This window comes from Pararge aegeria, chromosome 8, assembly GCF_905163445.1.
Source record: "Pararge aegeria chromosome 8, ilParAegt1.1, whole genome shotgun sequence".
NCBI lineage: Eukaryota > Metazoa > Arthropoda > Insecta > Lepidoptera > Nymphalidae > Pararge > Pararge aegeria.
The window spans coordinates 992,943-1,009,934 of NC_053187.1; the positions used below are offsets into that span (position 1 = coordinate 992,943).

Here is a 16,992-nt window from a genome sequence, read left to right on the forward strand (position 1 = left end):
TGTTGGCAGGTCAGCAGTGTATAAGAGATACAGCAACGGACCCAGAATACTACCCTGAGGAATTCCTGACTCAATTTCGTGTAGTGGAGATGTTTCATCCAAGCATTTAACTTCGTAACATCTTTTGTGCAGATAGGATTCAAGAAGCCGGTAAAAGGAATGAGGAAGTAACTTCTTAGTTTTCTAAAGAAGTCCATCGTGCCAAACCTTATCAAAAGCCTGACCAATATCTATAAAGGCAGCAGAACAATATTGTTTATTTTCTAAGGTTCGACTAATCACGTCTACCAGGCGGTGAATCTGTTCCACAGTGTTGTGTTTAGGTCTAAAGCCAAATTGTTTTTTTTTTTTTTTTAAATATATAGACAAGTGCTTGACTGCAATCACACCTGATGGTAAATGATGATGCAGCCTAAGATGAAGCGCGCTTGCCTAGAAGATGCCTATTCACTCTTGATTTGAAGGTACCCAGATTATAGGTATCAGGGAAGACGGGAAGATGGGAGGGCATTCCAGGCCTTTGCGGTGCGGTTCAGAAAGGAAGAAGCAAAACGCTTCGTACGTGTTGATGGTATTTCAGGTGCAGATTCTTTCGGTGCCTCGCAGTTCGATGGTAGAAAGGAGATGGTTTGACCAAATCGAATAGCTCCTGAACACACTCTCCGAAATGTATCTTGTAGAAAACAGCCAGACAAGCAACCTTGCGCCGGTGTTCAAGGCTTTGAAGTCTACTGACTACAAGGTCGTTGCCAATGAGTCTCCTAGCACGACGATCCACCGAATCCAAAGCATCGAGCTGGTACTAGGCAGAGCCATCCCATAAATGGCTGCAGTACTCCATGCACGACCGAACTTGAGCTTGGTACAGGGCAGAAGCTGTTCCGGCGTGAAGTAGCGCTTAACTTTGTTGCGGATGCCAAGTTTTTTGCCAGCAGTTTTAGCTTTGGACTCGATGCATTGTCCAAAGCATAGGTTGGAAGAAATGCTGATACCTAGGAGCTCAATACTATTCGTGATTGGCACAGATACATTTCGGAAAGTCGGAGTTAGGGGGAACGGACTCCGTTTGGCGGAAAACAAACACGCTTGGGTTTTGGAAGCATTAAACTGTACCAGATTAGTATAAAAACTAATGGGTAACCCGTAGGCTGGAAGCTTGTGCAGAAGACTTTCATGCCAGACACGGTCAAAAGCTTTCGATACATCAAGTGAAACGGCGAGCGCTTCACCGTGCTTATGCATGGCTTCACCCCAGATGTGCGTGGCATACACTAAAAGATCCCCTGCTGACCGATTTCGTCGAAAACCGTACTGACGGTCTGACAGGAGTTCGTTGTTTTCGAGGTATGCCAGAAGTCTGTTATTAAGTACACGCTCCATACTTTTACATAATAAAGAGGTGATAGCAATTGGTCTGTAGTTAGATGGGTCGGCACGGCTACCCTTTTTTGGAACAGGTTGCACGTTGGCAATCTTCCAAGCTTTCGGGACCTGGTTTTAAGGGAGAGGCGATATAAACGTGTTAGAATAGGAGACAATTCGGGAGCACAGGTTTTAAGAACAACTGCTGGAATTCCGTCTAGACCACTGGCTTTATTCACATCCAGTTTGCCGAGCACTTTTAAAACCTCACACTGTCGAATGCGTATCTCGTGAGTCGGAATAATCTCTTGTAGGTAAGGTAAGAGCCGGTTAAGACCAATTCTTTCAAACAGCTTTCCAACTACTGGTAACAGGCTTATCGGCCTGTATGATGATGTCTCCTGTGGTGATTTCCCAGGCTTCGGTACCATGACCACTTGTGCAATTTTCCACTGGCTTGGGAAATGACCTAAACGTATACAGGCAGACTATTCGTAAATTACCTATTTTACTTGTTTGGATAGAAGGGCTTGACGAGTTGGATCATGCGGTCCATCATGTTAGTCATGACTTGTTGGAATTTGCTAAACATTGCGCCTAACATCACCCCTAGGCTATCTGAATCATATGAATTCACATTCGTTTGTCTGAAATTCGGTTTTTTTTGTGTTTTCTTGATCCTGTTTTACTGCTTCAGCATAGCTGGCCGGTGTAGTGTTTGATTTAGTGTATTGATTTAATTTGCATTTTTTTGCAGTGCGGATTTTGATTTTAGGTTAAGAATTTTATCTCTATATTGCTTATATTGAACACAACCTTTGTAGCTCGCAGGATGCTTTTCTTGGCAATTTGCACATGTTGCTTCTATTTCTCGGCTTTTAGTGCATGTTGTTGTAGGGTGGTCACCTCCACACTTCACACATCTGAATGGTCTAGAGCATTGGTTTTTAGTGTGTCCAAAGCGCTGGCATCTTTTGAACTGTAGAATTTCTTTCTGAATGAATGGTGCTTCAAAGGTAACCTTTGTGCAGTTCAATGTTTTTATTTTGAAGATGTCTATATTGTTTGCATTAGGCTCCAGATCTACAAAGAATAGTGGTAAAGGTTCTTTCGTTTTCTTTTGAAGAACATTTATCACTTGCCTTGGTTCATGTCCTCGTTCTCTAAGTTCATTTGAAATTGTTTCTGTATTTTCCGACGAGTGAAGTCCACGCAAGAGCACTCTATATGCTCTTTCACTTTTTAGTTTGTATGTATAGTGGCTGATGTCATTTGCAGTAAAAGCTTCTCTCATTTTCTTGTAGTGTGTGTTATTATCTTTACTATATGCCCTGATCTAAGTGTAGTCATTGAGTATGAATTACAATCCATTATATCATTGAGCAAATTTTTCAGAGGTCCAACGTTGATTACCCCTGTAACAAATATTGGCTCTGGTTTTGGTATGTATGTTTGCTCCTTGTTGTTTCTATCTGGTTTATCATCTTCAAGTAGATCAAACTGATTATGTGTAGGTACAGTGTATTGGATGTTGCTCTTTGTAAATTTGCTTGTTTTCTCATTTTGGTTGGGGCTGTTTTCTTTTCTCTTTCTCTTTCTTTTTTCTAGAACATGGGTTTGTTGCCAGCTATCTGCTTTGTCCTACGCTGTAGTTGTTGTGGCAGTGGTGGGTATATTACACCCAATATTACTTGTGGGACTAATTCCAACCGAAGAGAATCTTGGTCGTGTTGGGAACAAGCCAGGATGGAATGCTTGTCGAACAAACTTTTTGTTACTGCTGCCAGGCACATTTACTGGTACAGGAGCCTGGCCGCCCACTCCTGTACAGTCTTTGGTAACCAACTTCTCACTCACAGGCCCGGGTACCCGTGAGCGCGGGTCGCTAGCCGGATCGCATGGCACAACGTATTCCTCATAGTTTGACAAGTTGGAGTACTAAATGAGATTTAATTTATTTTTTCTTTAGTAAAACAGAAATAGTTGGAAAATCCAAAAGTTCACGTCTCTCAATCAATCTCATTCATTACAATAAAATTGAGATTATTTCTAAATTTGTAAAAGTATTTATTAAGTAATAATTAAATTACCTCTAATTATACCGCGAAAAGTAATAGGCTTCTATTCCTCAAAACACTGAAGCCTATAAAAAAACCAACTCGATGAGTGAAGTATTTCGCTCGTTATCGTGACCACAAGATACGGGATCTGCACATACAGACACACGGACGTTCAAGACAGAACTTTTTTAAGCAATTTTTTAAATTATAAAAAGAGATTTAAAAATATCATGAGTGTTAAAAATAGTGTTTTTTCTCATCATTTGTCTATTTATATTCACTTATAAAAGTAATGAAGGATAAAAAAGTGACATTTTAAGTTGGAGAATCACTCGGTGTGCGTAAACTGACAGTAATACCCACCTCAACGCTTCGCTTATGAGGCGTGCAATAAGTAATGAAAAATCAACATATTTATTGCACTCTGTTTTAGGAACATAGGTTGCAGGAACATAGGTCGCAATTGAAGATCTTATGGTGATATATAGCTTAACTAGGTACATGGCTATCTCTTTCAAATACTGTCAGCGTCATGTTTCCAGTATTGGCTTTGTGAATTATTTGGCTATTTATGCCGTCAATATTCATCATTAAAAAAATAACTTTCATTCAACAGAATATTCTTCTTTCATTTGGTCTAAACACATCCTTTGGCTTCATTATAATTATTTCAGGCATTGCAGCAGACCTTGTGTTTTCGTCGATTTTATCATCCTAATGTAAAGTTGATAATAGTGATACTACTTTTTTTGGTTTCTTGTTTGGAATATAAGACAGAAAGACTTTCTTGTTGCTAAACTCAACCATTGAAACGAAACTGTGAACTAGCATCTTCAAAATCTGATATTTCCTCTAACCAAGATATCATTCCATCGTTAATTTTTTATATCACGTGGCACTTAAAATCCCGAAAATATATAATAATTAAGTCAAAGTCAATAATATCTTTATTCGTTATCGTTATCTATATCGTTATGTTAGTATTTTCGAATTGGTATGAAGTTGATCTGCTTTCAAATAAGAAAGAAAAATAATAATCTACGAGAATACACACACCGCTATCTAGCCCCAAAGTAAGCATAGCTTGTAGAAGTAGATTAAAAAAAAAAACAAAAAAAGACAATATTTCATCTCTGGCGCTGAGATGGCTCATAATTTTAAGCATGCCTCTCTAACAGATAGTTAAATATTTGTCCCGTTTTCCGTGGAGACCATGTCAAACATACGAAGAGTGGAGACGAGACTAAATGCAAAAAAATCTTACGAGACTTTACACCGCGGTTCTTTTCCTCATCTATTAACGGACCGGATAGCTCCTTTTTTGCGGAAACAATCGGCCTGGCTGTTCAGTGCGTAAATACAACATTATTAGCACCATTCCACGCGAGCATGACTTGCTGAGTAATTAGTTTAGTAATAAGTTTTATTTAAGACATCTATACTTATAATAAAACTGTAACTGGAAGATTTCTGTACATTTAATATCTATATTTTGAAAATTTTGATCGGGGATGCTTTGTAATTGATACTGAGTCCAAAACAGATGTTTGTCTGTCTGTATGTCTGTCTGTCTCTCTGTCTGTCTGTCTGTCTGTCTGTCCGGGCATCACGTGAAAACTACTGAACGGATTTAAATACAATTTGGTATAGTGGTAGCTGGTATTCCGGGTCAACATATAGGATACTTTTATCCCGATAAACAATAAGTTTCCTCCGAGAAACTGGATGAAATTTTTTATTAATTTTACTTCATAGCTCCGTTAGATTTGAACTGATTTTAACAATTCTTTTTTTATTTAAAATTGTATGCTATCAAGCATGAATTGTCTTATTTTAATGAAGATCTGATAAATATTGTCGGATATAAAGGACATAACTCTTCACAAATCAAGTCGCAAGGCCAAAAATATGTTCCAACGATCGAATGCACGCGTACCATCTTACTAATATTATAAATGCGAAAGTTTGTGAGGATGGATGTATGGATGGATGAATGTATGTATGGATGGATGGTTAAGTGTATATTTTACTATGGTTTTCTGTAAATTGGCTGAAATATAATGATGTTTTCGAAAGATGTCATACCGACTTAGAGTTTTACTGGCGTACGCCGCGAAAATGATTGATGATACATTAAAATAATGTACTGCATGTTTAGAGTGATCATGATTATCTAAGAAAAATCCGCGACGCGATATGTCTTACTATTATGGTTAAGCACAGTAACTGCTTTTTCTATAATTTTTCGTTCAAAACACGGGTATAGGTATTCTTAAGATGTTGACATTACTATCATGATATTAATCCTTTTCCAAATAAATAGTTTTATAAATATTAATTTTGATTATGTACCTGAAAATTCCTTTTTGAATTATTCAAATTGAACCTATCGCTTAGAAGTTGCGACGGGTATCGAAACGCAGAAAGCAAGAAAAATGCAGCGGGCCGCCCGCCGAATAACATAGTTTAGAAATAAAACTGGACCTGGTAGGTAGCAATCGCTGCAATTCGTTTCTATGTTTTTTAAGATATTAAAACCTCTAATAACCAATTCGGTGCTGACGAAGTTGCGCCGGTCAGCTAGTTTTACTATATAACTCAATATCCACGTGAATTCAAGTGATTGATTTTTATTGATGCTTTATATTAGGCAAAAAAGGTATAAAAACGACACATTTGGCTAATTATTCACTTAACACTTATTATTATGACTGCCGAATGGCGCAGTGGGCAGTAGGTTCGATTCCCACGACTGGAAAATGATTGTGTGATGAATGTTTTTCAGGGTATGGGTGTTCATCTGTATATTATAGATTTTTATGTATATTGTTCATTAAAATATTCATCAGTCATCTTAGTACCCATAACACAAGCTACGCTTACTTTGGGGCTGAGCTTCTTTATAATAATAATAATAATAATAATATCTTTATTTTATCAAAATAAACGTATACATTTCATGAGTGTGAAGCCCTGTCTCCTGCGGTAGTTAAAACTGTGTTACAGGAGACAGTGTCTTCCCTATATCTATGGTCTTATTAACAAACGTTTGACAATTTACAGGGAAAATTATATAAAGGAAAGAAAAGAAATAAATAAATGAAAAAAAAATAAAATAAAAGAGAATTATGTAAATTTTTGAGGCGGGTGCTTAGGTAGGTACATTTGATTTGTTTGTGGGTGTGCGCGTGTTTGTATGCATGTGTGTGAGCGTGTTTGTATGCGTGTGTGTGTGCGTGTTTATATGCGTGTGTGTGCGTGTGTGTTTGTGTTTAATTTGTAATTTGATTTATTTAAATTAGATATTCTTATGAAATATTTTCTCTGCACCCTCATAGTCGTAATCTTTTAGCCAAGATTTAATGTATGTCTTAATTTCTCTATTGGTCATGTCTTTTAAGGTACCTTTTTTTAAAAGGTTGTATAGGCAGGGTGCAAGGAAGTTATAGTGCTTACGTGCAAAACTACTTTTTATAATAGGAATTGGGCATCTATCAATTCTCTTTGAACAGGTGGGTAGGAAGGGAACCGTTTTGCTATGGTATCTTCGCAATGTTTGAAATATATACAATTTCCTTACTGACAGCACATCACATTTTTCATATAAGCGAGTCGTGGGAAAGGTAAATGGATAGCACATAATAACTTTAAGTAAAGCGCGTTGAGCCCGCTCAACCTCCAGCATTAAAGTTTTAGAGGCACAACCCCATGCGCAGATACAGTAACTAAGAATACATTCACCGAGGGTTTTATAAAGTTTAATTAGCATATCAGTATTGCAAACGGTACGTAAGGTTTTAAATATGTATATGAGTCTCCTAATACGCATACTGGAGTTAGATATATGTGAAGCCCAAGTCATGTTGTCGTCAATTGTTACGCCAAGGTATTTAACTGTGTTCGCTTGCATTAATGAACTGCAATCACAAGGAACGTTCAGAGTCTGATTACATGGGTAGCAATGTGCTCGTATTCCAAAGTCAGTTGGGGGTCTTCCACTTTTTGTTTTGCTGAAGCATAGATATTTAGTTTTACCAGTGTTGAGTGCAAGGAGACTATGTTCTAACCATGAAATAATAATTCTAAGACCCGCATCAGCATGTCTATTAACCTCTTCCCACGTAGAGCCATGAAACAAGAGAACTGTATCATCAGCGAACATTATAATATCACAATTACTAATTTGTTTATTACACAGTTCGTTAATGTAAATTAGAAACAGTGTAGGTCCTAAGGTGCTACCCTGTGGGACTCCATAGGAGCAATAATATGTATCGCTTATGGATCCTTCAACTCTCACTTGTTGAGTTCTATTGGTCAAGTAGTCTGAAAACCAATTATGTGACAAACCTCTTATTCCACAGTTCTCCAAACGAGACAGCAAAATTGAAATAGAAACAGTATCAAAGGCTTTCTGTATATCCAGGAATACGCCTACTACCTTTTTGTTTCGATCTAAATGTTGCGTGATGGAAGAAGTTAATTTTAACACAGCATCTTCGGTTGATTTATTTGTTCGAAATCCGTATTGATTTATTGAAAGCAGTTGGTTCTTTTCGAGATACAGCATTAACCTTTTGTTTACTAATTTTTCTAGAATCTTTGCCACAACTGGTAGAAGGGAGATAGGTCTATAATTAGATGGTACATTTTTATCACCTGTTTTAAAAATTGGAGTTACGATTGCCTTTTTAAATGGTTTGGGAAAGATGCCGGTACTAAGACTTTGGTTGCATAAATAAGCAATGGGATGCGCTAGTGAGTTGCCACATAGCTTGATGATGTCAGCAGTGATACTATCCCAACCTGGTGCACTATTACTCTTAAGACCAGATATTATGTTTTTAATTTCTAAATAATCTGTTAAGTATAGTGAGAATGAGTAACATGGGGAGACTGAAAGGTTAGCAGCCCTGTTTGCTAGATCAGATTCTGACATTTTTAGATTATTAATTATATTTCCAGCTACCTCACCTCCTACAGATGTAAAGTAGTTATTCACTTCGTTAAGCGACTCTGCACATGTCGGTTTAGTTTTAAGTAGAGGATCGAGATATATTTAGTCGTTGTAAAATTAACATCTCCTGAGGATGTTCCGGTGTCAGAGCGAAACGTGCGTAGAGAGTACATGGTCGAAGATCCAACCGGTTTGGGGTGGAGTATAAAGATTGAAGAAATTATAAGTTACACATATTACAGATTCTCCTGCTTTCGCGGAGTATAGCAAATCAAGCGAAATTTTCATTATATCAAAAAAAGCTTCACTTATACTAAATAGAATGAAATAGAATAAAAAATAGTTTTAAATTAAAAGGTGATTTTCAGAATGGCAACAGAAAATTATTCCATACTTTATGATTATATACCTTGCTGAGTAGAAACCGATTATGGGTATAAGTTTAATATAACTGCTGTACTTCTAATAGATTAGCCCGCTACCATCTTAGACTGCATCACAACTTATCAATTTTATATCTCACCTTACTGTGAGATGGTGATGACAAAAAAAAATACCCGGCTTAGTTGGTTGTGGTTTCTTCTTAGACCAGGGTGCGTTTTGATCCCTCGTAGCTTTAGGTTTAAGTTGGCGAACGAAGTTATCACCATCCCCTTACAATTGTGTAAACATATATGTCCTCTCTTCTTGAGCTGTGTTTTACGCCTTTGGTTGCCTGGAAGAGATCGCTATGTAGCGATAAGGCCGCCAAATTGTATACATACATTTTGTTAGATTTTTATTTCTAATATTTTTATATGTTTATGTGGTGTACAATAAAAGTGTATTCATTCATTTATTCATTCGTGTGTGAACGCTTCGTAAGTGAATGTGAGAGGCCTACATGAATAAAGACATTTTGAATTTGAATTTAATTTGACATTAGGTGAGATTGAAGTCAAGGGCTAACTTGTATTTGGCGAGAAGATTATAATATAACTACTGTGTACTTTTCATGTAATGTACGAATCAAAAGTGCCACCTATGGGCCTATTGGAATAAATATATTTTTGACTTTGACTTTGACCATATAAGTAAAAGTAATGTTTTGATTTTTAGATACATGAAAAGTCTTTATAATTTATTGTACGGATAAGCGTATTTTGTCCAATGAAGGGTACTGTGACAGACCTTGGCGGAAGATTAATATTAATGACTTCAGTAGTTGGTGCGGACGGCTGAGCTATCAAAAGGGATTATTGTTTAGCCGCTGGGGCGTACTGCTCAAACGTAAATGAAGTATGTGGTTGTGTACTTTGTAAGATAGGATATGGAGTTAAGAACATGCGTCTTGGTTCTTATTGATAACAAATAAACCATCAGCGATGATAGCCCAGTGCGCAGGACTTCAACTTTTCTAAGTTATGTGCGTTTTAAGCAATGTGAGGTATCGATAAACAAAAAAATCTAACAACGGACGGTAGCACCCCGCCACCCGCACGTTACCCTCGGACACTTTTACGTAGCGATCGAATGCAATCGACCGCGCGCCGTAACATTGATATCTCAAGCGTTGTCATTAATTTACTTCTTGTTTGAACTTACCTACCTTCCTATTTATTTGTTACCTTCGTATTTATTTAAATTACTTCACCTTATGTTTGACTAACAAGAGACTTATGATTAAAGCTCGAGATAGAATTTTGGAAAAAATAGCGTAACACATTTAAAAAGGTCTTTGGTAATAATCTTTACAAACAAAAACAAATGGAACCGTGTTTAAACACTATTCACATTCAGCCTTAAAAACTATACTTTAATTCTAAATTTATAAAATAAATAAAAGTCATTAAGTAAATAAAAGGACTATAAAAATTCTAAGTCCTTATTAATGTAGACACTACAACGTAAAACGTACGTTTTAAACATATAATATGAAGCGTATATAATCATATTATATGTTTTAAAAATTGAGAGGTGATAACTTCATTCGTCAACATTAACTGAAGTTAGGAGTGTTACACAGACCACAGACGGTTTTTGTGTTACCGGTGTTTTTCAGCGAATAAAATATTTAGCTATGAAGTTGCTTGAAGAACGTTGTTTTTCTGACTGTTACATAAATAATATATATTATTTGGTATATTTACAATACATACTTATACTAACCGGTTAGCCCGCTACAATCTTAGACTGCATCATAACTTAGCATTATCACCGACAAAGGCAAAGTGCAATTTTATTAAATGTCACTTTGAAACCGAGCGAAACCCTAACGAGGATACGGCCATAACGTGGTTACTGCAGCGTACCGTAGAAATGTCAGTACAGTGGCTATGTGGGCGAAGGAAGTTTGAAAACTTTCTCCTTACGCTTCCGGCATTTACTTAAGAACATACAGAATCCTCATTCAGCCATTATTGTATTGTATCCGAAAAAACAGTGCATTGTGTCCGAAAAAAGTGAAAAAGCCCCGCGCAAGTCTCACCCTTAGAATGTATAAATAAATAAATCAGTATATAGCAATATATTTAATTGTTACTTTAGAAGAATTTTGTCTACCGATGTAAGGCGTACTATGTCGTATCTCACTGGTTTACTGTTAATAACTTAGTTTTGAAAGCAAAGAAAACAAAAGTGTGTGGAATTTATCTTACCTAATGTAAAGAAAGTTGATATAAAAGTATGATAAATGGAGAATCATTAAATATTGAGAATTCCACAGTTATTCTAGGAGTTACCTGGATTGTTACCTGGATTGTTCTACAGTGGGGTGGGGGTTTGATCAAAACTTAGACAGTTTACAGATGTTGAAACTGCTAGGCATGTTTTTTTTGCATACTTCCATTGTGTAATGTTGTATGGGATCTTGCTATGGGGCAAAGCTGCTGATATAGAAACTATATTTATACTATAGAAAAGAGCCAGCAGAAAGCAAGCCAATTGGAAACAAAAATGTTGGAAGCAGACCAATCCGCTCTTATCTCTCACAAGAAAATTCAAAAAATTGTTAAACTATAAAATAATGTTGGAAAAGAGCAATTTGTGGAGTTTCTTGCCGGCTCTTCTCGGTAGAATCTTCCTTCTAAAGCGGTTGTAGAGTCACTACAAACTTGACTTGACGTTTCAGAAGTGCTTATAAACTAGGCCTACTTATAATTATAATAATTGAATTTCGACATTGAATTTGTATTAAAACATAAAGGTACAATGTTCAATTGTTCTTCAAATTTTCGAGTGGTTGTTTTCCTCTCAAAAGATCTTATATCTTGCCGCTTATTTGAGTTTACCTTTACCGTAGCATGAAATAAATAATAGTCTCTGAGGTCTTTCACCTTTAAGAGGCATTCAAATATTGAATGTAGAGAGATATTCATCGAAGTTTTGTGTAATATCTGCGGCTGACCGACCTAATAGAAGTCTCCGTATATAAATCTGTCTTTGAATTTGTCAAGGCTTTTATTATTTATGAATTACGAAACTAATTTTAGGAAGATTATATGACTAGCTGTAGCCCGCGTTTATTACGATACTTTTCACGATACCCGTAGGAACCGGTTGTTTTCCAGAGATAAAAAGTAGCCTATGTTACTATCTGTCCTGAAAGAACTAACTGTTTGCCAAAAATTATTTTGAAATCATAGACAAACAAACCAACAAACGAACAAACAACCACATTTTCACATTTACACAATTTATACTTTTGCAGGATCATCGTTTTCATCTGTTTTTGTGACAATTGTAGTTCGTCCTAAAAATAAATTTATTAGTCGATTTTTGTGACGGTGTGCGCGCGCATTGTAAAAGTGTGCTGGCGGACGAGGTATTCACTCGGTTTCGCGACTACCTTCATCATGTTAAAATCGTGTAACCCATGTGCGTATTTTTTTACTCCGTATAATTTCACTCTCACGACTTTTCCTAACGCCGCTAAAGAAGTATAACTTCTATAACAAGTTTTAATTTCCAGCTACATGTTAATACAGATGAAACAAACATCGAAGGAAATCTCCAAACATGAGCGTCATTTTCAAGAAAAAGCTACCAACTTCAAACTCCAACGTGCAGATGGCCCTTCTAAGAGTAGGTAATTGTTGACGATTGGTTCAGTGGACAGCGACCCTACTTTCTAAGCCAAAAGCCGTGGGTTCGATTCCCACAACTGGAAAATGTTAGTGTGATGAAAATAAACGTTTTTCAGTGTCTGTGTGTTTATCTGTGTATTATAAGTATTTATGTAGGTATATTATTCATTCAGAAGGGTTCAAGCTTTCCTGATCATCTCCTCGTTAGCACGCGAGCCCCAGCAATCGGTTGGGGTGGTTGATAGACGTCCGGGAGGTAAACAACGGGTTACCCGGGTGTCTAACAAAGTCAACAAGAGCGACATGCCGTGGTGGTGTTGAGTTTGGGTATACCCCCTATGAGGGGGGAATCCCGGAGGTAGCAATAAAACTTTTCCACCTCGCCAAAAAAAGAAAATGGTATATTATTCATTAGAATATCATCAGTCATCTAAGTAGGTACCCGTAACACCTAGATGGCGATGTTTGTATCCTATGTATCACAGAGCAAATTTTCTATCTCCTTCTACACGTCTTACCAAGTAACGTTCTGAGGTGCAGGTGTTCAGTATCAGGTGCCTGTAATTACACCGGCAACCACGCTCTTCATACTGGAACACGGCGATGCTTCTTGGCGGCAGAAATAAATATGATGGTAGTGCTTCTCCGGACGAGCTACTCGTATGTCACAAAAAACTACTACGAATAAATCTACTACGAATAAATCTACTACTATGTAATTAACCTCCCTAGATCAACCCACATCTCAACCCCAAAGCTACGTAAGCTAAAAGTTCAACAACATCCCTCAGCTCAGCTAGTTAATTATTATTTCTATATCATAAAATTAAAAAGGATAAATAATTTACAAAGGGTCTGTAATTAAAACAACCCTTGAATTTCATAAATAAATGAAACCCTTGAATTTCATCAATAATATAATTTCGATATATTTATAATTTTATAATAACTTCATTAATTTCTGACTAGATTCTATCGAATTAATAATTGAGAAAGAAATATACATCTATTAATTAAGGATTGTATGAGTAAAAATATAATATAATACATTATAATATTTACAATATCTAAAGCAACAATTCTTGTTGCGCATTTAAAATCCATACTAATATCATATATGCTAATGTGGCCATAGAACCGATCGTGATGGAATACACATGCAGCTTGCATCCCGAGCTTGAGTTATCCCGATTTCAAATAAATTATTAAATCTACCTGGCTAAAAAGAATAGCACGTACTGGTAATAAGTTTTGCCATCTCTTTACACGTAAGGGGTTCGGTTTGGGGAATCGTTAAACGTAAGGGTTAAGGGTTGCCTCTCCCTAATATTCCCAGAAATAAACATAAAATACTTGTTTGAGTGATTTTAAACATCAGTTTCAACATTAACCGTTACAGTAAACAAATGATTAAAGGGATGGTTTTAATATTACTGCCATACCTCATCTTAAACTGCATCATTATTTACCAGAAGGTAAGATTGTAGGTCTTAGTTGTAAAAAAAAAAAATAGAGACACAATCTAGTGTTCACAAAATCATTACGATATTCAGTTTTTGCGGTCTCCACATTATCTAACTAGATGGCGCCACAAAGATCCTACATCGCGCTAGCTAAGTTTTCACAAATAATGAATGTTTTACAACTTGCAATGATGAATGGTTGGACCTCAGTCCCCGAGCCCGGTCCCCCGGAGAAAGATCTTCCTATTTTAACATATACATAGCTCTCTTACAAGTTTACAGCAGCCACTTTCAAGGAGCTTTAGTTCTGCTGCAGGTCCAATTATTATTATTTAGACGTTAGCGTAAGTACACTGTTGAGGGCCCGTGGCAAATTTATCGTATGGGATTGTATCTTAAAGCTAAACAGGTTAAAAGTTTAATTTTCTTTTTAATATAATATCCTTACGTAAATTATTATACTTTGCGCTTTGTACGCCAAATATTTATTCCGTGCAAGTTCTCGTTGATATCCTAGGAACTTTTTATTTTAAGAACGCATTGTGTAATGCGTTATATATTAGTGTGACTTTATTAATCCATTTATTTATTTAAACTACTTTATAAAAAATTACAAACCAAAATAACAGAAGTTGTGATAGCCTAGTGGGTAAGGCTTCGGCTTTCCTTACGTGGAGAATTTAAATATCACTTGCTTTAAACGGTGAAGGAAAATATCGCCAGGAAACCTGCATGCTTGAAATTCTCCATTATGTTCTCAACGCCGTGTGAAGTCTACTAATCCGCACTTGGCCAGCTTGGTAGACAACGGTTTAAATCCTTTTTATTGTGAGAGGAGACCAGTGCACTGTAGTGGGCCGGTGATGGGTTGATGATGATGATGAAATAACAAAATTAGATGTTAAAAACGACCTTATCACTAACAGTGTTTCTTCCAGGCTACCTTAGATGCGAATGAAGCCAATGAGAAATTTCTAAGACTATATGCTAGTGAATATATATATTCACTTGTATCACATACTACATATATATAAATCTAATATATATTTATAATTTATATCGAAAATCTTACTATTAATTTTAAAATGCATATTATATAAAAAAATATATGTGTCATCTCTTGTTTCAAAAGCGTCTCATTTGGCGACACCGATTGGCGCAGTGGGCAGTGTTCCTGCTTTCTGAGTCCAAGGACGTGGGTTCGATTCCCACAAGTGAAAAATGTTTGTGTGATGAACATGTTTCTGGGTGAGTGTATCTGTATTTTTTAAGTATTTATGTATATCTATATATATAAAAGAGAAAGTGTGTGGGATGTTCCGTATAGGCTCCGAAACGGCTGGACCGATTTCTATGAAACTTTCAGGGAAACTCCGGATTGACCTGGCGAGTAATCCTGTAAAGTTTAGTGACGATCGGAGCACTCCTATTTTTGAATTGACAAATACAGCTTTTATTTACTATGATGATATTCTATTGTTGGGTTTACATGTGTGTAGATAATGATCTTCACCCGCTCGAGAAGATAATAGAAGAGAATGAATACGGAGAGAAATAAATGATTTAATATATTATGAGACTGAAATTAAAAATTTAATGATGTAAGTTTATTGTTTAAATAAACTAAAGCAAAATCTAGCCCGACGAAGCGGGCTGGGTACGCTAGTCATTCATAAAAATATTCATCAGTTATGTTAGGACCCATAACACAAGCTACGATTACTTTGGGGCTTGATGGCGATGTGTGTATTGTCGTAGTATATTTATTATTTATTTATTTATATTTATTGTAATATAGAGCTTCGAAAAGTAGATCAAAACTGAACCGTTCCATATAAGATGGCGCTACAGGCACGATAAGACTGTTAGAAAAGGCCTATTTTAATTTCAAGATCGGCGGTATGAAAACGGTAGCTTTATAGTAAGGTGCTCAGACCACGATAGCTAGTTGCTACACTCGTTTCAGATCCTGTCGGAAATTTTTATATGCATTTTAAAATTTATAACTTAGATACTCTGAAATACATATTATAAGATTTTACATATTTAATATTTACAAACAAACATAATGTATAGTGAATCTCAGCTCGATAACAATTTCTGTGTTCCTAGTTCTAAATAACCGTTGAAATTTTTATACATGTTCGAGTTTAAATTGTGTGCATTTATAATTACGTAATAAAAACCACCAAACCGCCTTCTACGGCCGGCCCTTTGCATGTCCGTCCTACCCTATTCTGATGTCACTGGTGCTTTAATTTAAATGTGATTATATAAACTGTGCTTTTCCCCTATCTTTCCAGTTGGAGTCTCGGAGCGAGTTTCTATTGGCACGGCCATGCTGGACGTTGGACGCCTGCCGTTGGTTGCTGTTGCTGCGGAAGGTGACGGTGGTGCGCGTGCTAGACGTGTTGGACTTTTGACGCAAGCCTTGCATCTGGAAACAAACCCTTTGTTCTAACTAGTCGAATTCATAAATAGAGGAACTGCTGAGTTTCCTGCTTGCTTCTGCTTCTCGGAACAATGTGTCTTACGAAACTGTGGCTACAACCGGTACGCTTAACTTTACTTTTGAAAAACGCGAGCGTGTCTCCATGACCAATGACCAATGACCTCCATGGCGCAATGGTGAGCGCTGTAAATTTTAGCATGGTTCGATTCCCAGCAAAGGAAATTTGGGAATTCGTAATTTCTGAATTGTATCTGGTCTGGTCTGGTGGGAGGCTTTGGCCGTGGCTTGTTACCACCCCACCAACAAAAACGTGCCGCTAAGTGTTCCGGTGCGATGTCACGTAAAAACCGATTATGATAACCATACTCCTTAACAGGTAAGCCTGCTACCATCTTAGACTGCATCTACTGATCACTAACCACAGTAGCACGATGCTACGACGCAAGAGTTTTAAAGCTAGTTTTTTTATTTTACTATAAGTTAGCTTACCTCACCTGGTGATAAGTGATACAGCAAGTCTAAGATAGTACTAGTTTATTTATCGATGTTTAGAAGTTATATGTAACCATCTCTCCCTAATCTCGAACTACTCATACGTCTTTTGTCGTTAGGGCTGTAACTAGCCACGACCCAA

At 36.7% G+C, this 16,992-nt stretch overlaps 1 protein-coding gene across 1 annotated transcript in view; it reads right to left on the reverse strand.

The window, feature by feature from the left end:
* Nucleotides 1–16,175: 16,175 nt before the first annotated feature.
* Nucleotides 16,176–16,992, reverse strand: part of LOC120625952 (QRFP-like peptide receptor) — a 92,643-nt gene continuing 91,826 nt past the window's right edge. The window contains exon 8 of the mRNA XM_039893232.1: nucleotides 16,176–16,343. Coding sequence (XP_039749166.1) covers nucleotides 16,176–16,343 — 168 coding nt within the window. The remainder of the gene's footprint in view (nucleotides 16,344–16,992) is intronic.